The 23736-nt window shown below is 41.7% G+C and overlaps 1 protein-coding gene across 1 annotated transcript; it reads right to left on the bottom strand.

The window, feature by feature from the left end:
- Positions 1-776: 776 nt before the first annotated feature.
- tdrd7a (tudor domain containing 7 a) lies at positions 777-23593 on the bottom strand. Its single transcript, XM_034120369.1, has 22 exons — positions 23348-23593; positions 21721-21939; positions 21322-21466; positions 20988-21120; positions 20567-20695; positions 19957-19994; positions 14767-14819; positions 14441-14611; positions 13414-14184; positions 12920-13116; positions 12200-12392; positions 12008-12119; positions 11644-11855; positions 11158-11292; positions 10942-11025; positions 10653-10787; positions 6563-6673; positions 6072-6267; positions 3748-3914; positions 3077-3273; positions 1922-2082; positions 777-1825 (listed from the first exon to the last, which is right to left on the bottom strand). Exons 2-22 carry the CDS (start codon positions 21922-21924, stop codon positions 1602-1604), a joined length of 3768 nt encoding a protein of 1255 aa, XP_033976260.1. The 5' UTR covers positions 21925-21939; positions 23348-23593; the 3' UTR covers positions 777-1601.
- Positions 23594-23736: the final 143 nt, after the last annotated feature.

Consider the following 23736-nt stretch of genomic DNA (forward strand, 5'->3'; position numbering starts at 1 on the left):
AATGGGAGAAACCTCAGGGAGAGCAACAGAGGAGGGATCCCTCTCCCAGGACGGACAGACGTGCAATAGATGCCGTGTGTAAATTGAAAAGATAATACATTTGCAACATAGGTAGTCCAAATGTTTGGAAATGCATGTGTCTATAATAAGAAGATGAATCCACGAGGATATCCATCCAGGACTTATGATCCAGGACCACAGCAACAGGCACAGCCACGACTCGCGATCCAGGACTCAGGACCACAGCAACAGGATCAGCCATGACTCCGGATCCCGGCGTATATATACACACCAAAAAGAAATTTGGGGAAGCTGGGTTATTCGGAACATGAGAGTACACAGGTACAGACAGAGAGAAGGAAGAAGTAAGGTGTCCCCCGACAAGCTAAGCCTATAGCAGCAAAACTAGGGGCTGAATCTAATCAGCCCTAACTATAAGCTTTATCAAAAAGGAAGGTCTTAAGCACACTCTTAAAAACGGATAGGGTGTCTTCCGCCCGAACACAAACTGGAAGCTGATTCCACAAATGTGGAGCTTGATAAGAAAAGGCTCTGGCTCCCATTGTACTTTTAGAGACTCTAGGAACAACCCTGCATTCATTCATATAATTAAGTTGTGAAAATGTTATTTTTAAGTTAATCAATTTAAAAGAATTGAGACAACAGATTGCCATTTTTTATGATTTGGAGATAAACAAATCAGATTTTGAACCACAGCAGAAATGTTCAACTGGCTATCTTCAAGCCATCAAGCATCTGCTCAATTGTTTTGTCAAGATCTTTTTAATTCTAAAGCTTTAATACACAAATCATCTTTAGACACTCTGCTTTTCTAAGATTTGGTAAACAAAAGGAAAATCTTATGGTTTTTTTTTATTACGCAAAACGTATTCCCTGTAAGTAAGGACTAAAAAAGATGAATAATAGAGAGAATTGTAAAGCTTCCCAGTCATTTTAACCAGGACCTGCAGTCATCCAATCAGGATTCAGTACTGTGACTGCAGTCTTATAATTTCTCCACCGGCAGAGGGCGTCTCCATCACCTCCACAGTCATGTTGGATGATGTTAGTGTGTGAAGGCCCTGAGAGTGGAGCAGCTGTGTGTGATAACCAACAACTTTAATGTTGAAACCGTAAAACATTACAACTTATTCTCAGACAAGTCACACAATAATCAAGCTGTTCCCGAGAGGTTCAAACAAAAATGTAGATGGGCTGTCAAGTCATTTAATATTGATTAATGTAGAAACATATTAACAAAATTAAGGGTTAGGGTTAGTAAAGTAAACCACACAGCAGAATGCATTAAGCACAGCAAACGAGAACAAATCAGATGGTGGAATTTAGTAGTACAAAGAAAAAACATGCAACATACAGGTAACTCAAAAATCCCCTCCTGTCTCACGTTGACATGGCCCTTAACAATAATACAGAAACATTCAAAAGTGTTTATTCAAAGTCTTGGATTAGGAGATCGATCCAGAACGCTGAAAACAAACAGAGGGCCGAGAAAGCAACTTTTGGCTTTCAAAGTTCACTTTCACCATTTGAAAAGAACCAGAAAAGATACAATTGTTTACCATGGTGCATGATAAGAAGTCCTAGGCAGCCGACGACAGCTCTCCGCCAATGTCGGCCATCAGGCTGTGAATCCACAGGTCCCTCTCCTCAGTTGTAGTGTCCACCAGGTAAACCGACAACCTGCGCTCCCAGAGCTCACCTTTGACCTCGCACACACTCTCCACCTGGGCGACCAGCGCTCGGTCCTCCACGTGGTTCCTGAACAACAAGGAGGCCTCCTCCGACCACTGGCGCTGCGTCGTACCTGCAGAGCAAACATTGAGTAATCCAAAACGCATCTCTTTACAGAATCAAAGACAAAAAAGACATATTTGTAGGAGAGCCTTATGATGGGACTCACCTGCCAGTTGTGCAGTGATAGCCTGGAAGGGCAGCTGTCTGAATTCCTCGATCAGAGGCCGGAGGAAAATGCTGCGGACCAGCTCATGTTTGCCGTAGTCCAACTCGAAGACAGAAACCAAGCCGTTGGCCAGAATCCCCTTCACCTGCACGCGATGCCAACTAGGTGGAGGCAGGCAACAGTTAAGCCATCAACCAACATGTTGTAAAAAAAAAGTCTTCCTCATGACGTTACAAAATAGATAGCAGATTTGTTGTGGGACACACACAACCAGCACAAGGGCAGATATCAGTAGAACTTTCTTGTAGTCATCACGCCTGGCAGGGTCAAAATGATCGTTATACAAGGTTGATTATTTTAACTACATTTTTTTGTAATCTTTATTTCAAAAGCAGACTATCAACTAATTGAAATGTGTTTTTCATTACATGAATGGGAAGTTATAAAAAAACAAAACACATATTGACTATGGCAATTCATCTGCCTTTCTCCCTCAAAGGACTGCTGGGGTGAGAAGCAGGTTGAAGATCAGCAGTTACACTTTAAGAAGAGCATGACATCACCAGTAGGGATTAAACAAAAAATGCCTCAATGCGGTTTTGAGGCTGTAAGGATTTCATATGGTTATTTAACTTGTTCCAATATCTCTCTTTGACAAATAAAGGCCTTTATATTTGGTTTAACAGCAGAGGGCGCTATTAGAGAGTTAGAAAGTAACTTTCTTTCCACTGTCCTGATGTCAGTTTGCAAGCAGCACCAGCCTCAGGCAGCCAGATGGAAAGCAGACAGATTACCAGGTGGCCGAGTAGAAGGAGGTGAATCAAAGAAGAATTACAGCAGTATAAAGACAACTTGATAACTATACGTTGAATTTTTAAAACGCATTTGCGTAAAAACTATTCTTTGTCAAGCATTTTGCACCATATCAAAAGTGTATAACTATAATCATTCACTATAATTGGTTTCCAGTGAATGTATTCATCCTCACATACCACAGGACTGCTATTAATATGACCTCCATATCCTGAAGTCCTCCAAAGTCTATTAAGATTATCTTCTGTTAAGGAGCTAATGACATTCCTGACCTATCATCATTTTGAGTGTACAGAAAGATGTAACCATGAGACAATTTACATCTCAATTACAATCACTTACTTCTTGTCTATTTTGGTCGCGTAGATCCCTCCTTTCTCGATATTTGGGGCAGAGGAGTCGATCTTGGACGACTGGTTATAATAAAGAACCATCTCCCCCATCAACACCACCAGCTTATGCAGGTCCTGCCATTGCTGCAGCACAAAGTAACCGGGGTGGCAGGCCACTGGCACAAACACATCCATATTCTGACCAGGCTGAAAGAAGACAGGGTGTGACATATTATCACAAAGCTTTTATTCATATATTTTCTATTTCTGTAGGTTAAGTTATTCTACAGTAAAAATACATGTCAAAAAGTGTGTAAAGTATATTGGAATGGTGGTCCAACTCTGTTAATGCTTGTATGACCATAAGCTGCAAGTTGTTTTTTAAACTTCTTATATCATATACAACAGAAATGTGAATATCTACAAGCACAACACATGTATTGTCAGTTTGGAGTGTGGTGACTGTGGCGTTAAGGAGTTTGGCTCTTGATCGTTTTTTTAAGTGATCGGAACATCTGTGTGATGCAGACAAATGTGAATAAGAACAATGTGTTTCCATTCAAATACCTAGCTCTTATACCTATTGATTAAAGCCCAAAAAACAAGCAATGACATCATTTACATACACTTCCCTTGCATGATAAGTGAGCCCCTACAGAAAGTTAGTACGTGTCCACATACCTGGGGGAAGTCCAGTGAAGGAGGCAGGGGAAGGGGCTGCATCCCAGTTTTGGAGGTCGTATCTGGAGGACCGTTCCCTGCCTCGAGAAGAGCTTGGCTTGAAGTCTTGGCGAAGGGGTAAGGAGCCGGATTGCTCAGAGTCAACTTCTCCACGAAAGCACTCAGACCTGGACATTTGATAAAACACAGGTACATTCAAAACCATCACATTAAAGCCAAGTTAGCACTTTAACCTCATTGTCAGTGTGATTTAAAGTGGACCTATCATGCTATATTTGAATAATATATTGTAGGGTCATACCTATATAAAACATGTCTGTGAAGTTTTTTTTTCAAAATACCAAACAGATCATGCATTTTAGCCATGCCTCATTTCGCTCTATTTGCTCTTTCCCAGCCCTGTTTTTGCAAGGGCTGATTCTGTGAGAAGTCTTCTTCGCTGCTTTTGTGACAGACTACAGCGCCACTTACAGGCCTGGCATATGTACTACAGCAGGGGTTCCCAACCTTTATTGTGCCAAGGACCGGCAGATACATTAAAAAAAAATCGCGGACCGGTTGTCAATTTTAACTGATTTTAATATTTACTCACCACCAGCAGGTAGCAACAGAGGCTAATTGTATGTAACAGCCTGAACAGATACTAGAACAATATGCATCCAAAACATATTAACAAAGTTTAAAAAAGAACCGGTGTCATTTTTTGGTTTTTCGGAAAACCAAAAAACCGACGTTATTCAGTTTTTAAACCAAAACGGGAAAACAGATAAATTAACGTTTTGGTTTTGTTTGTATGATTTACGGATAATCCAGTGAATGCTGGGAAAACGAGGAGAAGCCGCATTATGAACACTGGCATTTGTTTTCAGAAGATATTATGATAGTGTCGTTCGTTCCGGTGCACTCCGACAGCATTAGCACTACATCGAGATTAAGATTAAACTAATTTATTTTGGGAACAGCCGCATATATGGAGTTAGCCATATGTGTGTAAATTACTGTTCATAAACATTTGAAAACAAATGCCGGTGTCGGACAGACACAAACACACCGAACACACAGAGCTGAGCTGAGCAGAGCACATACACACACACATCATGCGCCTTGGTGACTGACTGGACATCTCCTTCATAAAACTAATAAAAGGGGGAGTAATCGGGCAGTTCGATGTGTGTAGATGTGTGTGTATAGGTGTGTGTGGTTAACACGTAGCAGCCTGCAGTCACTCTTAAACTGTTCTGATGAAGTTAAACACAGTCATACTGGTGCTGCACTTCTCAGAAGCGGAGTATACGTGCCGCTGCCTCCGGATGCTGCAGCCGTTTTAAGAAGTGAAGGAGGGTTTCCGTCTATAAAGCAGCTGCGGGCAGCTGCGGGTCCGAGAGTCCCGGACATTAATTCATAGATCAAGGCAGACTGGTTTACTCTTCTGTTTTGCCAATCCGGTGCTTAAACAAATAGCTCTACACCCCTGGCCGACATGTCCTTAAAATGAAGTCCGAGTTTGAAATATATCTCAAATAATGTATGCACCACCATTTCCCCACATAAACATAACAGTCTGCAATCAAACGGTTGTCTCCTGTGCGCTCCTCTTCCTACTTGGCGCACCGGTAACATGCTCGTGCGCACGAGAGGAGACCTTATAAGGCTGAGCCGCCGAATCCCTCATCATAAAAGCCATTTTCAACGGTTTTCTGGTGAAAGATTAACTAGCTACTGGATGAAATAATATGACTGGTGGCATAGGTGCGAAAATTAAACACTTTTTGAAAAAATATTATGATAAAATATTTTTATATATTTATAATTCTGCAAATATTACGATAAACTCACAGCTATTTCGCGGCCCGGCAGTAACACCTCTGCGGCCCGGTACCGGTCCGCGGACCGGGGGTTGGGAACCCCTGTACTACAGCGTCTCCAGCGCTTTCGAGCGGCAATAGCCATGGCCCAACCCCCCATTCCTCTGATAGGTGGAGAGTTGCCCATATAGGCGGAGCTCCCTGTTTCTGACGTCAGAACAATTTCAAATCTGTATCAGCTCCGTTGCAGCCCCGTTTTTAGAGATTTGGGTATGGAGGAAAAGAGAGGGTTGTGTTTTCTGACACTTGGTGAGTTCCCTGACACACCGGGGACACATATTCATGTATAAAAGACTTACAAAAGTGCATTTTGCATGATAGGTCCCCTTTAAATCTGTATTACATTAATTCACATAGGACATTTTGGAGAACAAGAAGGCCCAACATTTGACCAGACTTGTTCATGCAACAAATGCTGACTGTTGGTGGGACTTGGCGTTTGCCGTCGTGCAGTGTTACCTGAATCCAAGCCGCCATTGTTGCTTATGATTGTGTTGTTGTTGGTGATTGTGTTGTTCTGTGTTGTGAGCTGCTGCCACAGCTGTGACTTGGCCAGCTGATGGTTGATGCTCTTGTCCAGCTCCTGACTGTCAGCACCAATGAAGAGGTACATGTAGATCAGACAGTCCCCTTTGTGCTGGTCTAATTTGTGGATCTGTGACGAGGGAACAAAGGGAGAAAAAAACAAAAAGGCACACATTGTTAGAGACCTTGAGATGATAGTGGTTGTTTTTGCACTGTTCTTTAACAGGGCTTTACTTGCTTGATTTGCAGCGTTTATATTTTGAATATTTGGAGATAGATTAACCTGTTAAAACAACTCCTGCTACACTGTTATTGTGCTCCATGCAGTCAAGCCTTTATAATAAACATACACTCAGGCATTCAATCAATAGGGACACTTTTGTAATAGTTGGAAGGGCTGCATTTGCCCTAAAAAAGGACATTACCTTCATTTTACAGTCATCAGAGCCCAGGACAGCCTCCTTCACAAACCGGACTGCCTCTGGGCTCCAGTCTCCCTCTGGGACTGTGAGGTCAGCCAGGCGACATTTCATAGCCTGAAGAGACGGACAAAATAAAAACGTCAACATTTTATCAAAACAAGAATAACTTTATCAGACAACCACTTTTAGACAGATTTTAATTTGCAGCTTTAGAAATAATGTTTGCTTGTTAACTGTGACAATGATAGACATGTTCAACAAAACAGCAATTCAACTTCTTTGTCCACAAATTTAAAACATAAATTCCAGATTCAGCCCTTAACCTGTTAAGCACCAAGCCTGTTTTTCATGTTTCAGACTCGAAAATGACATGCCCAAAACAAATGACTACAACTTAACTTCTAAAAGGGTTATATGAATAATTTCTTTTATCAAAGCAAGGTTACATCTGTGAGTTCGATGTAGAAGTGTCAGAATCAATATAGATGTTTTTTATTTTAAAGAAAATTCAGATTTTACATAGTAAAAAACTGTAAATTATAGTGTCCGTCTAAATATTCTTTTTTACTTATAGTGAAAACTACCCTTGGATGATGGGTTAGTAGACTAAAGGCTTTAGGAATCCAAAGAACAACATATAATAAGTACCCTGTATCAAGATTGATGCAAAACAAGTGACATTTGACCTTTTTAGAGAGGTTTAGCCAAAACCACTCCACCTCTGAGGTGATTTGGGTGAAAATGTTTTTTTCTTCCATATCTCTGGCCCCCCTTGGTCGATTTGGATGGTTGACACCTCTTTCTGACCGTTAGAGCCAATAGAATCGAAGGAGGAGGCCCCCCACACACACTCGTTGTGAAAAAAAACGGTGGGGGCTTCCCGCATGCAGGTTTGCACCAGAGTGAAGCGATCTCTCGCTCTGACATTTGGAAACGAAAAAGCAGTTTTATTGCTTATGGATTATCAGAAATCATTTCAAAGAGGACACAGACACATTGGATTAACCTATGGATTAACTGCAGCATCGTTTTTTTATCGTTTTAATGCCATTGAAGACCAGTTTTGACCAAGGTAAGCCATGTTAGCGTTTCTAGCTACCTAGCTCCACATGTTATGATGTACGCTTTCGTTTATAGCGTCGCAAATGTTTATCACTGAGTGTTGAGGTGGGCACCCCCAGATTCTGTGTCTCCAGGAGATGCAAAACGAGGGGTTGGCTGTGCATCTAGGATAAGTAATAAGGGAGTTATAAGTGAGTTTAGGTGCAGTTTTAGGTTACATTTTTTCGCTCGTGGCTAATTCAGAGGCTGAGTGTTAGCATTGTGGTTTTTTTTTGGATTTTTTTTTTTAAAAAGATCAGTTAGTTGAGTTTCTTCCCGTTACATGGATATAAAACATTCATAGTTTATTAAATATTAAGATTCCTTAGATGTTGTTTCCTGCAAATGACGCGTTTATCCGCCCGGTACCGGGGGGGCGGTGCGTAACAGGTTAAGCCCCGAGCCTGTTTTCCAGGTCTCAGGCTTGAAAACAAATGACTATATCTTCACTTCTAAAAGGGGTAAATTAATAATCTTTTTTCTCAAAGCAATGATAAACCTGTGAGTTGGATGTAGAAGAGTCAGAATCAATATAGATTTTTTTTTATTTTAAAGTAAATTTACGATAAGTAATAAGGGTATTTATACCGTGAGTTCTGTGCTTCTGCGTTAGCATTTTTTCGCTCGGGGCTCATTTAGACGCTTCTTGTGAGACTTGTGCTTTGTTTCGGTAAAAATTGTTCATATCTTCAGTTAGCTGAGTTTTTAACCGTTAAGTGAGTATGACACATGAATAGGTTTTTAAATATTAAGAAGCCCTGAGACACAGTTTCGTGAAAAAAAAAAACCTGCAGCCCCCTCTACCGGGGGCTCTCGGGCTTAACAGGTTAAGGACTATAAGTAAGGGATAATGTGCAGCGGTCTTCCCTTCAGGGTGATCACGGAGCCCGACGCTGGTGTTATTTTTCCAATAATGACCGCCTTGCTGCACATTTTCCCGCTTTTTACACGGCCACATACTAAACACGACTTGAATCCCAATATTAATTGAAATTATTTTATTGACTGGAAAATTATCATATTGCTTCTGCTAAGGAAACAAAACTCTGCTCCACGACGCACCAACGGCTGGAACTCTGACAACAACTTAATTTAAAATGAAGGCAGCTCTGATCTTTTCTCAGAGACCATACCGTGTTCCTGTTAGTATTTACAGGGTTCTTACACCTTTTCCAAAGTCAAATTCAAGCACTTTTCAAGCATTTTCAAGGTGCATTTTCAAGCTTTTCAAGCATCTTACAGCTGTTGTAAATTACATATTTATATAAACATACTTATACTCAAATGATTATTTCCCTACCTCACATTAAATCAGATGTTCTTTATGCTATAAACAACCAAATGTGTGTTTCATAATAGCATTCTACATGAGGATGAACAATTTTAAATGTTAGAAAAGAAAACTAAGTTTAATATTTCAAAATGAGTGACCCATCTGTACGTAGACTGGGCATCCCATATAACCTGGCTGAGCCAATATAAAACAATCAGCCAAATAACTTTTCAATATATTATTGATTATTATTTTTGAGGTACTTTTAGGTTGGCAGTAAACACAAGTCAGAGGTAAATGGTGTACTTTGACTCCACTACATTTATTTAATCCCTTTAGTTACTTTACAGATGTGGATGAATGATGTGAAATATAATCAAGTGTTAAATCAGACTTTAGTTCCACCTGGAGTAAATTCACAAGCTACTCTGTAGTATACAAAGTCATTCAAACTAGCTGCAACTTTACCAGCTTTGATAACACATTCATGATCAATCATTATAAAACGTATCATATACAATTATTAGGGATGCTCCGATCGCCAATTTTGGGGCCGATCGCCGGAATCAGTATCGGCCGATCCCGCTCTCTTTCCTCTCTCCCCCTCTCTCTCTCCTGACAGCCCGTCAGTATCTCCTGCAGCTCACTGATCCAGTAATGAGCGACCCGACAGTGAAGAATAAACATATTTATAACTAGTTTAGCTTGTTCCAGAGGTAGATCAAATAGCTAAGTGTGTTAGGTCTAACTCTTAATGTGTGTTCTGCTCCGCTCACCGGTCCGTCACAGCGGGTGGCGCTGCAGGATTTCTGCTTCACACACACGTTGCATACCGCTATTTTATTGTCATTTTCGGACACTTAAAATACTGCCAGACTAGTGAAGCCATTTTGGCGAGCTTGTTTTGCCGCGCACAGAGAAAAGTGTCATGTATTTTACATGCAACGATAGCCTAATCTAAAATGCTCTACTCTGGCGTACCTTTCGTGTGGTGTGTGGCTCGTCAGCGCAGACTCTCGCATCGTTATTGTTGCACACTTTGCAGGAGGTTACTCTTGGGCTTCGCTTGACCCTCGTCTTAGCCATGGCTTGTATTTGTCTTCTGCTAGCCAACGCTCGTTGAAACGGCAACCTCCTGGCATACTGTCATCTATCACTCTCATCAGAATGCCCAGGTCACACACGTAACAAAAACACTTGCCGGTCACGCGCATTGCGCGGGAAGGCCGGAGCAGAGCTGTTTTATGTAAAAGCGAAGCAATTAAGCGCGCTCCGACTTCTTTATTTTCTTTTAATCTAAAAAGCGAAGTAAAGCATTTACAATTTCAAGCACTTTATCCCAAATTCAAGCACTTTTCAAACCTTGAAAACACCTCGTACAATTTCAAGCATTTTCAAGGATTTCCAGCACCCGTACGCACCCTGTATTTACTTCCTGTCTGTCAGCTTCTGTCGATTTATCAGACGTCCAGCGCTCCGTCTTTAAACCGCTTTCCTTTTCTCTCTCTTGATCCTCCTTAGCAACGGTCATTAAAATGCTTAACAGCGGTCTGTACTACTGTCATATTAACCTCTGAAATGTCCGAATTGACCAATCAGAATCGCGTATTCAACTAGGCCATGTTAAATAAGATTTAAACAATGTGCAAATTAAGGGATGCTTCTCCAGCCATGTGATTGGTTGAAGATTAAGGTGATCACAACACAAAAACTACTGACCAGTGGTGGGATGATGATGACGTTTTCCAGGAAAAGAGAGGGGATCTCTCTGAGATCAGTGACCTCTATAGTAGCCTGGACACCCAGGTCGATGAAGACGATCTCAATCACTCTGTTGCCAAAAATGTTGGTGATCTGAGAACAAGACAACAGGCGAGTAGGTGCAAAATAATTATGACCTCAAACTGCCTAATAAACAATATGATTTTCACTATACTTTAAATATCCAACATATTTTAAGCTTTTTCATATCAAGCTTTTCAAGAAATGATTTAAATTCTCTTCTTACCTCCACTCTGGACCACATTCCTTTGTGACGGGCTAGGCAGAACTTGCCACTGAAGGGTCTGGACACCAATAAATCAGACGTCATCTGGTAGAAACAATAACAAAGATATAAAGACCTTTACCTGAGAGGAATTGAATATCTAATCATGATTTTCTTTATACTATCACTGCAAACGATTCAATCCTAACAAACGCTGAGGCAAACAGTCTTGTTAACCTGGGAGAAGAAGAAGGTCTCCATTTCTTCCATTAACTTGTTGAGTCGTGCGGTTCCTCTGGAGGGCAGCTGGCAGTAGATGATACCATCTGCACACACACTTGTGACACACACATCCTGATAGGTAGCATTTACCTACAGGCAAAAGAAAAAATAATGTTAGATAATATACAGAGGATTAATGACACTGAGAACCCAAAGATCATGATTCACCAACTCCTGGTTTTCATTCCAACTGAATAAGACTTCTTTTAGTTAATAACAAACACAAGTCAAAAATGATGAGAAGAAGACAACAGCACCACACACTGGTTGAGCTGAGGTGTAATGTCACGAGATATTAATAAATGTGAGAAGCCCCCCTTTGCTGCAGTTAAATTGGCTTTTCACATGCAAAGGTTTGGTCAAGCCTGCTATTCTAAGAGATGGGATCTCAATACTCTTATGCATTCACACAATACGTGTAGTTTTCAGCACCCCCCTTACAGTCAGAGGGTTTTTCATGGTGTCGTCCTGGAGAGCCTTCCGGCAGGCAGAGTTGATGTTGATGTCATCATCCTGAGACGTGTCGTACAGCACGGCCACAGGCGTCTCATTCTCTTGACATGGCTCCAACGTCTCCATCAGCAGGATTTTTCCGACTACCAACTTCTCCACAGAAGACACCACCAGTGCGTGGGAGCCAAATGCCTCGAGACCTTTGAGCAAGGCAAAATAAAGGATGAAGGGAAGGAAGAGGGGCCATTGAACAAAATAAATATGTTTTCCTTCAGTTGTGACATGGGTGCTTTTATCTTCATCATTTGCACAACAAAGGGTTCCTAAAGTCATTCACTTATCCTTTATGTACCTGCGAGTCTAACATTGAAAGCCTGGAAGGGCAGAGAGAGGAAGTCCTGGTGCAGCTCCAGCAGATTAGTCCCGCTGGTTTCCACAGAGAAGCCATGGTCCACATAGTACACCTGGCAAACAGACAAAACGATCATCAGAGGGAATATTCTAGATGGCTGCATACGTATACAACTATAACTAAATGACTTACCATGACCTTGTTAAGGGTCAGAATCTCGATGACTTGAGCTCTTGCCAAGTCCTCTCCATCCTCCCCTCTGACGGCTGCCAGCTGACCAATCACAGGTCTAGACAGAGGATGGTGGGTGGAGCCTTGGCTGTAGAACGTGCGCATTGCTTCCTCCATGGCCTCCTGGGCATTGGAATAGTTCTCACCTACATACCTAAACAAATAGAAAAAAGTTTTTAATCTGTGAAGTGTAGTAATCAAAAACAGTTTGCTGGATGTTGCATTAACAAAAGCAACAAAGCAAACGTGTAGTTGTTTACATTTAGTTTGTAAATCCCTTCACCCACTGAATAAAAAAAGAGCACTAACATCTGGCTTTCTTTTGGAAAGGTTACAATCAGCATTCCAGGAACAAATGCAGTCACAGGTATTTTTAGGATTGAGCTTAGATTGGCAGTAGTTTAAACATTAAACACTAGCAGACATGCTAGTGTCTTTGCCTGAGTTTTGCAACGGTTCACAATCAAATACAACTGAGCAAGCAATATTCCTATATTGTTGGTACAACATATGGTTTACTGACACCTACATGATCTGTAAGGTCATATTTTTCATGCAAAATAAACTTCACAAAGCTTTAATTTATTATTTAAGGTCTTGCCATTGGCTGATGAACGACTCTTCTGTTGTGTGTACTGTTATTAGCTCCAGGAAAGGATATTGCCAACGTGTGCGTCTCACCTTAACGTAACAACATTGCTGCCCTTGGCCTCAGTGACGAGCACAGAAGGGTACGGCTCCGCTGGAAGAAGCAGACCTTGAGGCACCGCAGACCCCAGGACCTCCAGACCAGAGGGAAGGAGACGGCGTCTACACTGCTGGCTTTCCTGGCTGTCTGCGGCTTTTATGTCGGCTTTACTGGAGTAATACAGGATGGCCTGAGAACAGAAGAGTACATCAACAACAAACACAAGAATGTATACAGTTTTTCAAGAATATCAGTGGCAGGAAGGATGTCTAACATCTCCCTTAATAATACAAGGTAATGGCAGAAAGTAAATCATTATTTCTGTTGGAAACAATCCACATTTTATCCACACCAATAAATCAGGTTAGTGATGAGTTATTCCACGCCTTCAAGGTTCACTTCTCAGTAGTGAGAGAGCATTAACTGAGGACTAAATAATTATGCACTACTCTTGAGGACTTACTTATATTGTACATTGTGTACTTACCTTCTTCTTGTCATGTGGAACAGGGTACTCCACAGTACATATATCCAGCAGAAGAGACAAGTTGTTCAGAACCTGTTCGGGGAATGGCGTCTTGTATGTGTCCATCAAGAGTTTGGGCAGAGCGTGGGCCCACAGACCTTGACTGTACTTTAAAAGAATCTCCTTTATTCTCTGACGCACCTCAGCAGACACAACATCAGCAGAAGCTTTCGAGGCAGGGCAAGGGACAGGGTCAGAGTTAGGGGAGAAAGTGACCTTTAAAAGGGGTAAAATCTCAGGGCCAGGATGGAGGGAAGAAGCTGATGGAGGAGCTTTAGTGGATGCAAGGCAAGTCCAGGTAGGGGCGAAGGAACGAGTGTTTTGGATGTGGGGAGTTGTAGGAAAGTTGTGATTATCTCCACCATCATTGGGATTGACTAGATCAACAAAGGGCTGCAAATGTGGAGCAAGTGCTGGGTTTCGGGCAGGACTGCGCAATGTGACTGAAGACAATGGTTTACATGGAGAGAAAGTGGCAGTTTGTGGAGGAAAAAGGAAGGTGGGCTTAGCTAAGGGGGAAGGACTGGGTTTAGGGACAGGGATAGGACAGCGGGGGGTGGAGGAAGTTGTGTCGGATGTTGGGGGACAGGTAGAAACAGGTTTGGTGATACTTCTTGAATCGGTGGGTGGTGCTGGAGCCCCATTGGTCGTGCTACTTTTACGAACAGTACTAGTCTTAGGGGGCAGAGGAGGGTAGACGAGGCGGTCCAATCGGTTGGGAGATTTTTCCACCTGTGAGGACCAGACGGGAGACAGAACGAGGAGGAAGGACATTTGACAAGTTCCTATTCAGGTTTTGTCTAGGTATTGAGAATACTTTTGATGGACCCTCTTTATCCATGTATTCGCAGTTTTAGCAAGTATAATAAACTAAAAAAGTAGACTAAAATAGTCAGATGAACATTTGTATAGTCCTCAAACAATACTCACAAGGCTTTATTTACTGTATAATTATTTGTACATGAACAAATAAGAGTGACTGACTCACCAAAGCGATGTGGGTCCACTTTTCCAGATCTATGAGCACCTGAGGGTGGAGCATCTGACTGAACATATTGCTGTAGGCGGCTGGTAGTTTAGACAGCCACAATCCACTGAAGTACATCATCAGGAGTTCAGTTATTCTGCTCTGCATCAGCTCCACGTCATACAGACCGGACTGCATGGGGAAATTTCACATTGATCACTACTCTGATTTAGTCACAATAATGGGCAGATACATTTTATGAATTAAAGTTTCATTGATAAATCTAAGCAGTTATGTTATGTTGGAGATAAATGAGACAGTAAGCACAGAGAAAGTATATTTTGTACCTTGGGTTGACCAAGGCTGGAGAACTTTACAGGAGGCTTTGCTGTGAAATGTTCTGCAAATGGAGAAGAAAATGTTAAGTGCTGATATTTGTAAACAGTTTGGGGCAGATTCTGCAGGATTTGGTTAGTCTGGTAAGCATCAAATGATTTTTGTTTTGGCAGTGTTGCCTAATGTTGATGGTATGCATTCGTCTGCCATACTGTACAGGTGGTGGGGAAGGGATCAACTGTGTGTTTCAACAGTGACAAGACAACATGACATCTAAAAGGCCCCGACACACCAAGCCGATTTCGGCCGTCGATGAGCGTCCTGTCGCCCTACTCACAGAGTTCCCGTTAGCCGGTAATTACCGGACTATGACCGGTAAAATATGCTGAAGACCGGCAAATCTAAATCTCTCCGGTCAAAATCATTTCCCTTTAGCGCAATACCGCATCAGTTGCGCCACTTATGTGACAGACAAGAATCGTATGTGACAGACAAAAGAGTATGTGACAGACAAGAATAGTCAATTCTAATGTCTAACACTTAATGTGGAGAAAGAGATGTCCTGTATGGGTTGATTGTGCGTTGATCTGTTGGTAATGCCTCGGGGTTCTGGTGGGCATGTAAACAAAATGTGGCCTCACCAGAGGCCTGTACTACGAAGCCGGTTCAACATAATCTGGATATGTTTGAGTTAGCCGGTTGGCCTAATCCAAAACATACGCGCTCTCGCTAAGCGGTCCTACGACGCTGGTTATCAAGTGGATCGCTCAAGCCAGCCGTGTCCTATCTAGTTAGGTGCGCGTTCACATGAAAGGGGTGGTATTTGGAGCATTCGACCAATCACAAACATGGCCAAGCGTACTGACAGCGCAGCGTCATACTTCCTGAATGAAAAGTGAACTTTAATATTAGTCAAATATGAAGAAAGTTAAACTTTAAACATCCATGACTTAAACACTTTATCCAGGATAAAAGCCACATAGCTGCACCTGCAAGGTGAATACAGCTGGTAAAAGAAAAAGTGTTTGAATGCGTACATTAACAGGTTTATGATATCACTGCCCTGTCTAGGACACGAGTGGATCTGACTTTAATTACATTTGACTCGAGTGTTTCGTCAACTTAATGTGTTGCTTAAAATAATACTTCTGCATACAGTATGTGACACTGAGTGTTGCACGGCCAGATACGGCTCAAGAAGCTGACTCAAATAAGGAAATATATGATACATTATGATGTGATATGAATGATAATGGGACACATCGACATCTGCACTCAGTGCCGCGGACTGTACTTAATGTTACTCTGATCCGGTTACATATGGTGTGGCAGATATTTAAGTAAGCTTTCTTAACGCTAATGTTATAATAGTCAGATTGCTCTGAAGATGGGAGGAGATATTCTATTCATTTTCACGTTCACACAGTCAGTTGATTTTTGCCGGCCGTCTTTCTGTATTTCCTCTATCCTGTAATATGACTTGATAGCTTTAAACTCCGCACACTGAGCTCTGATTGGTCAGCAGGCAGTGCTTTCACTGAGTTGATCTCTTAGCCTGCAACCTAACCTGCTCAGGTTAGCCGCTCAGCATAAGGTACCATGGAGATCTAGCCCGCTAAAAAGAGAACCAGCATCGTAGGACCGTAAACCCAGAGTTTTCCCTGAAGTTAGCCCGCTAAGCAAAAATCCGGCTTCGTAGTACAGGCCTCAGGTTGCATAGCGACTCTTATTGTTTAGGTGTCTTGATAAGCAGGTAGTCATATCATTAGCTAGAACTAGCTAGATCTGATCGATATGGACATAAACTAGAGTAAAGTCTAATCTGACGGGAGAGAGAGATCAGCTGCTGCTGACGAGTCGACACGCAGCTCTGCATGATCACCTGCAGCGGTGAGCGGAACAAAACACACATTTCAGGTTAGAATATCACACGTAGCTATTTTAATGACCTCTCAAACTACCTAAACTAGTTATAGATATGTTTAGTTTTACTGTCGGGTCACTCATTACTGGATCCGCGAGCTGCATGATACTGACGGGCTGTCAGGAGAAGGAGAGAGCGCTCCGTTTATTATTCCCGTGTTATTGTAAGTTACTGTACACTTTTGAATAATGTAGTTAATCTACTATAAATAGTTTGTTTAAAATCTAATCATATCAATTTGTTTTAAAGCTCAATAAATAACAAAGAAGACCTTTGACAGGCACTTTTCAAATTTTGTCCGGAAGATTTAAACTTTAACGGACATTTTGACCGGCAAAAAAATATTCTACGGGAACTCTGCCTCCGCACAGTCGTGTCTTTTCGGCCGTGCAGACACCTTCCGCTGCCGATTGACCAAGTTGAATCGGCAGCCGAGGCTGTCGGCAAAGGAAATCACTCTGATTGGCTGTTCAGCTTAGCGAATCAGTGCATGAGAAGCGAAACGGAAGTGAGGTAAGCAAACAAACTATTAGGCACACACAGACGGCTATTCTTTTTCATTTACATTATATACTGCTGGGTAGCTTGTGAAATTCACCATGGGATCAATAACATTTAATCTTAACCTATAATAATACATGATAAACTATTTATTGATTATATTTTGTAGTATTCTGAATCTTCAGATACTAAAGTTATCAAATAAATTTAGCGCAGTATAAAGTACACTATTTACCTGAATGGGAGTGGAGCAGTACAGTACTTAAGTAAATATACTTTGTTACCGTCTACCGCTGTTCATTGTTTAAGATTGAAATGTAAATTTGCAAGGCGGTTTCTGCCCCTCTATTCACATGTAACCTTTCATACGTGAGGTTGGCTTCATTCTCCCATTATCCTCCACAATCTGCCTAGAAGTATTTTAATGTTGTAGCTGTTCAAGATGGTCATTTTAAAATGTTTTAAATATATACTGTTAGTAGTTAAACCAATAATAATGCCAGGGCTGCAACTGAGTTATGTAGGCACATTTTTCTTAACGCTGTGTGATTAAAAGAATAAACACAAATAGCAGGATGGGCACACATATTTGCTATATCTTTCCCCACTGAAAAGGCACTGCACCGATAATGTTAAAAATATTGGCATAGTTCATCCCTGTGCTGCTTGGCTCAAGCTGTAGCATTGGTGGTGTGTGGCAGAGTGGCTATTTGCTATTTGTTGTTATATTATCACGCAGTCTGTTCTTCTTCTCTCGGTGTATCACGCAGTCTGGCCGTTTCTCAATCGCGAGGATATTGGCTTCCAAGCCAATATTTCAAGGATGCTACGTCATCGAGTGCCGCCGAAGGACTGTTCCAATCTCCAGCATACTTGGAATTCCACCGAGGCCGCGTCCTTGGTTTGGGGGAAATTTCGAGGCTGCACATGGGTAGACTTCGCGTCCTTAAAATCCCCACAATGCTTTGCGCATGGACCAATTTCCCCAAATCTGTGGCGGAAGATGTAAGGCGGGGCCTCTCATATGACGCACACCTGCACACTTGCTAGCCTGTTCCACTCTTCGTTTTCCGAATGCCAGGAAGTATTCTTGCCTTGCTTCTGAAGCAAGATGCTCGGCTCGGCTGTGCTACCAAGCCAGCATCCTCGCGATAGAGTGGCGAAGTCCCTCCCACTTACTTCCGGGGTATGGGACCTTATTCCGGAAAAGTTATGCATTGAAGTCAATGGGGAGAGAAAACTTATCTTTCGATCCCGTTTGAATTGTGCCATGAATTACACATATGATGTTTGTCAATCTTAAAAAATCATTTCCATGTCAAAAAAGTCACAGTTTGTCGTAAAACTGTTGAAATATAAGACTATGAAAAATACGTAACTAGAAAGACTACAAATCCCAGAGTCGCGTAAGTGATGTCACAATTGTTTACCTCCACCATTCAGATACCTAAGATCAGCGCAATATAGATATAATCTATCTATATGGCGCTGGCTAAGATAAGATAACTTTAACAAGATGCCTGTGTGCTTAGTACCAGGTTGTTATTATACCAGCAATGGGTCTTGCTCGTTCTTTTGCTTCCCGTCTGATGAAACGACCAGGAGTGGCTTGATCAAGTTAGCTACCTAGCTAGTAGCTAGCACGTTAGTTAGCATTACAGCCTTGTCATTTTTATTAGCCTTAACATGAAGTAACATTAAGTAACCCAAAATGTTAAACAGTAAGAGTAGTAGTCATATTTCGTGAACCCTTTGAATAGTACTGTCACCGGTGTGATCATTCTATAATACACCATTTAATTCCGGGGGAGAAATGCTAACGCTAACGTTAGCATCGGCGATCTTTTCTACTTCATGCTATCTGCACAAATGGTTGACATTAAACATTAAAACGACCAGGCAGTTCAGAGAGAATCAAAGGAAGGCAGGCTTTGCATGACATTCTTCAGGACGTGTTTCATTGTGGTGATAGTCAATCGTTTGTTGACAAGACAGTAGTGACGGCCATCTTGGTGACGTGTGTGGTTGACCAGAGATGTAGTTCATTAAGCCTTTCACACAAACAAATGTGTTACTTCACAGTTTTACGACACATTTTAATTTTTTTGACTTGCAAAATTATCTTTTAAATTGACAAACATCATATGTGTAATTCCTGGCACAATTCAAACGGGATCGAAAGATAATCTTTCTCTCTCCATTGACTTCAATGCATAACTTTTCCGAAATAAGGTCCCATGGGGCTCAACCGGAAGGGGAGGGACTTCGCCACTCTATTGAGAAACGGCCCCTGTCTTCCGGTTGCCTCTTTTGAATGACGAATACACACTACCGCCGCCTGCTGGTGAGGAGAGTTATTGCCACTCACGCATGCGCGGTGCGTACGTGCTACTTGGCCTTCGGCTGAAGTCTTTGCGGTGTGTTCCAGTGCGACTGTTTGGCCAAGACGCAGGAGACGTGAGGCGACACAACAGTTGGGTCCGTCGGGACGTGTTCTTTGGTGTCAGTTTGGTGTGTCGGGGCCTTTAGCTTCTCAGTTGAATTTTTTTATTTTAAATCAAATCACAATCAGTTTTATTGGAAACAATTTATTTCTGTGCTTATGGCTGACCAAAAAAAAATAAAACAGACATATGAAATAAGATGAGGGTTTTTCCATTATAAAAATTAGTTTGCTCTATAAATAATATGACTGAATTACCAGTGTTTTTGCTAAAAGGGAATCAATAAACGTTGTGAAATTGATAAGGACAAACACCAAGCAGGTCCAACTTACCACTGGGCTTCTGAACGTTTGCCAAGCTCTTCTCTTTCCTGTTGGCAACAGAACAGTCTATTGAGCATTTTGTACACTAACAAAGCTGTAACTCAAAACAATAAATATAATAAAAAAGCTGCCCTGAGCAATATTTTAGTAAAGGGTAGTAGACAAACAGTTGTAAGCATGCTAGCTTTTATAGTTAGGTTATTCTTTTTTTTATTCATGCACTGAAAATGTGCAATTGGCAAGAAAAACGAGGGTTGAGATTTAACCAAGCTAATGTCACTTTGAACCCTGTCATCCAAAGAGTGAAGGAGGGGTGGGACACTAAGCCACTTTTTACATTAACAGGTGCTGACCAACTACAATGGAGAATACATGTATGCTGCCAGTCTCCAAGTATCAACGTCTGCTGTCAGTTGCAATATTTCACCAGTGGGTGCTGATTTGTGCAAACAGGCCTACTCTTCCTTGTGCCTAGTTTATGGATATTACATATCAATGAAACCAGACACAATCACAGCATTAATAATACGGTACTTCCAAAGTACTCGCAGTGTTTTGGTTTTCAGCTGGGAAAAAAGGCTATGGTGGGAAAAGGGATGGTCCACATGTGTATGCTCACCTGTCAGGCACCAAACACTGTTCTACAGCTGTTCGAGGGGCTGGTTGGTAAGTTGGTTGAGGAGCATGATGAAAAACGGGTTGTCTGTATGGGACAGGGACGTGAGAGCTGAAGCTTCGGCCCAATTGCCTGATGTTTGGGGAGAACACAAGCAGATACTTTGGTTTATTCACTTTGGAAATCACTTAAACGTGATGCCTAGAAAAAAACATTATAGTCTTTGAAGCATGAGATTCGAAGAGTGCTTTTTACAGAAAGCAACCAACACTTTGGGTTTCCAAGAACTGAAATTAAATAACTGACAAAAATGTAATAATAATGCTGCTTTTTAGTGGCTAGACAATGTATAATCAATGTTGCCCCATAACGCTGTAAGTGCAGCCACTGCTCATCATTATTGATTTAATCTGTTATTGTTTACCTGTAGTCTCCTGAGGCGCTGTAGCTTCCTGAGGCGCTGTAGCCTCCGTGGCCTGCAGCGGACCGAGAGCGGTTTGCTATCCAGCTAGAGGCACCACCAACTATGGGTTGGCGGAGACTAGACCGTGGCCTCACTAAATGCATGGACAGGGAGGTTAGTTTAGGTTGATAAAAGGAGCAGAGACACAGAGAAAGCTTTGAGGAACTATATGGAATCACAAATAATGATTTACGAGGTTAATGTGTGCAACTCTCATCCCTTATCTTCATAAAAAAAACTCTTACTGCCGATATAAGAGGTCTGACATAAGAGACAAGCAACAAGCATCTCTTACCGTTGAGCATGTACGAGTTGGACGGTTTGAATCTCATCTTGCAGTTGACGAATTGGGAGCGGCCAGCCTTCTTGGCATTCTTCTGCTTGGCCACCAGCTCAGCAATGTGGGCCGTCTCTCCACACACTGCAGCAAAGCATTTCACCTAAAGAGCACATGTGTTGAAGTCTTATTATTCACAATGTGCTTTGTAAAAGTGAACTTTTGCCGCAGTCTTTTTCAGTTCTGTATTGATGCTAGCCAACTGAGACACTGTTTAGGGACGCTTCGTGTCGGGCCGAACCACGCCCCTTAGCTGTGATATAATGAGCATAAACCACGGCCTGTCGTGAGCTATTGCTTAAATATTCGGAGCCCGAAAAATGGTATTCGGGACAGCCCTAGTGACAATGTCCTCACCTCTCCCATGCGGTAATCCATGCGGACGACCGAGGGGATGCTCGTGAGGTAGTCTTCCAGCTTGGAGTAGCCCAGCTTCTTCAGCGGGATGCTCTCTCCGCACAGTGACCGGTACTCTACCTGCAGGGTGCTAAAAGACACCCCGTGTTTGCTGGACTGAAGTACAGACCGCAACATTTTCTTAATGGACTCGCTGTCTGACATCCTGATAGATTCACACTGAAAAAGAAACAAAAGAAACATTAAACAGGAATATACTTTCCCTAATGGCAGAGGTGGGAAGTAACCAAGTACATTTACTTTAAGTACTGTAATTAAGCACAGTTTTGAGGTGCTTGGGTATTTCCATTGTCTGTTACTTTATACTTCTACTCCATTACATCTAAAAAATAATCTCATTGTACTCCTCTACATTTATTAATCAGCTTTAGCTACTCTTAAAGGTGGGGTAGGTCATTTTGGAGAAACCAGCTCGAGTGCGCTAGAATGTGAAAATACACAACCGGAAAAAATCTGCCACTTCCTTACAGAGCCCCTCCTCCAACACACACGAAAGCACACATGACCAATGAGGGCACAAGATAAGTTTGTGCACAGATGGAAGGCTGACAGGCAGGTAGGCCATCCAGTTATTTTAGCCGGGCCGGCTAAAATGATTGGTCGTGCTTTTTACAGTACTACGGCTTCCACAGATGACATTTTTTTATGGATTTTTTGTCAAAGCACTTAAGATATTCATTGCTATCGGGATGTTAAGAGCATTCCATGGAATATAACAAAAAGTATATCTCGAGCCGGTTTCTCAAACTTACCTACCCCACCTTTAACAAAATACATCTTTAAAAATTAAACTAGTGGTCAGTGGACTATCTCTTTAACACAAGAGTCAAATTATTTTAATATTTAACAAACTAAATCAGAACTTTGTCTAACACAATAAAATGCTACTTGATGCAACAATATAATCTAGAAATGTCACATGTATAAACACATTTACACACTAAAAAGGCAATTTTTCTGCACATTGATCACTTTTACGTGTTATACTTTAAGTTACATTTTGCTGAGAATATTGTTTTACTTTTGAAATTTGAACGCAGGACCTTTACTTGGTATTTTTGACAATAATGTATTGGAGTACTTCCACCTTTGCAAAGCGACAGGTGGGGGACACGTGGAAGTAGTAGGCCACAGGCAGACCTTTAACGTTACATTGCTCTGATCTTTTATATACCGTAAATCATAAATGTGTATATTATATTTGAGTGTTGTATGTCTTTTAAAAAATGGACCTAGAGTCTGTTCAAATAAAGCTGCTGATGATTGTGTATACGACATAGCTGCGTAAATTACGATTGTGTTCGCCTCTCTGTCTTCCAATGTGGTTGTTAGCTTAGCCAACGTAGTTAGCCGGTTGTCCGCCGCTTAGTGGTTGGATCATGGCCTAGGTGTTGAACAGAGGCTAATGGATAGCTGTTCGTTAGCAGCTAGCGGTAAAATAAACTGTGTTATTTCGGCCCACAACTGAGCCGTTACATTCCAGACATAATTATTTCCAATGTGCAATGACGTTAGCCCATGTTTTGTGACGGACAAAGATGTCTCCATTGTGTTTCTATGGACTTACCTTTAGTTTTAAGTTGTTAGCGAACTGCCGTGGTCTCTTCTGTGTTGCCGAGTTCAAAATCACGTGCACGTTAACGCCCAGTCGCCCACAGTCTCAAATGGTTACTGCCGGAAATTGAATGGGAAGGGTCTCCGTTGAAGCACGTGATGCAACGATTAATGTTTTCCTAACACTAATCTTATGAACATTTAGGTAGTTAAATACTTTGCATTTTAGGTGATCAACAAGGCAATCTTGCAGAAAACGGTCGTTTTGTCAAACGTTAGCTAAATGTAGAAAGTATGCTGCTTTTAAGCACCGTGGGAAATCTTAGGATTCAATGTTAGGACAGTGAATTCAACAATAAAGGTAGCAACCTGAATGTTTCTAAACATAAATTAAAGTACTTT

Source organism: Trematomus bernacchii, unplaced genomic scaffold (genome assembly GCF_902827165.1).
Source record: "Trematomus bernacchii unplaced genomic scaffold, fTreBer1.1, whole genome shotgun sequence".
NCBI classification, from domain to species: Eukaryota; Metazoa; Chordata; class Actinopteri; order Perciformes; family Nototheniidae; genus Trematomus; species Trematomus bernacchii.

Coding starts and splice junctions, on each gene's coding strand:
- tdrd7a (XM_034120369.1), bottom strand. CDS start 21,924: ATGTCAGACAGCGAGTCCATTAAGAAAATGTTGCGGTCTGTACTTCAG. Junction 12,120..12,199: donor TGACCCTTAACAAGGTCATG/GTAAGTCATTTA, acceptor TCTGTTTGCCAG/GTGTACTATGTGGACCATGG. Junction 6,268..6,562: donor CTGATGACTGTAAAATGAAG/GTAATGTCCTTT, acceptor CCCTCGTCACAG/ATCCACAAATTAGACCAGCA.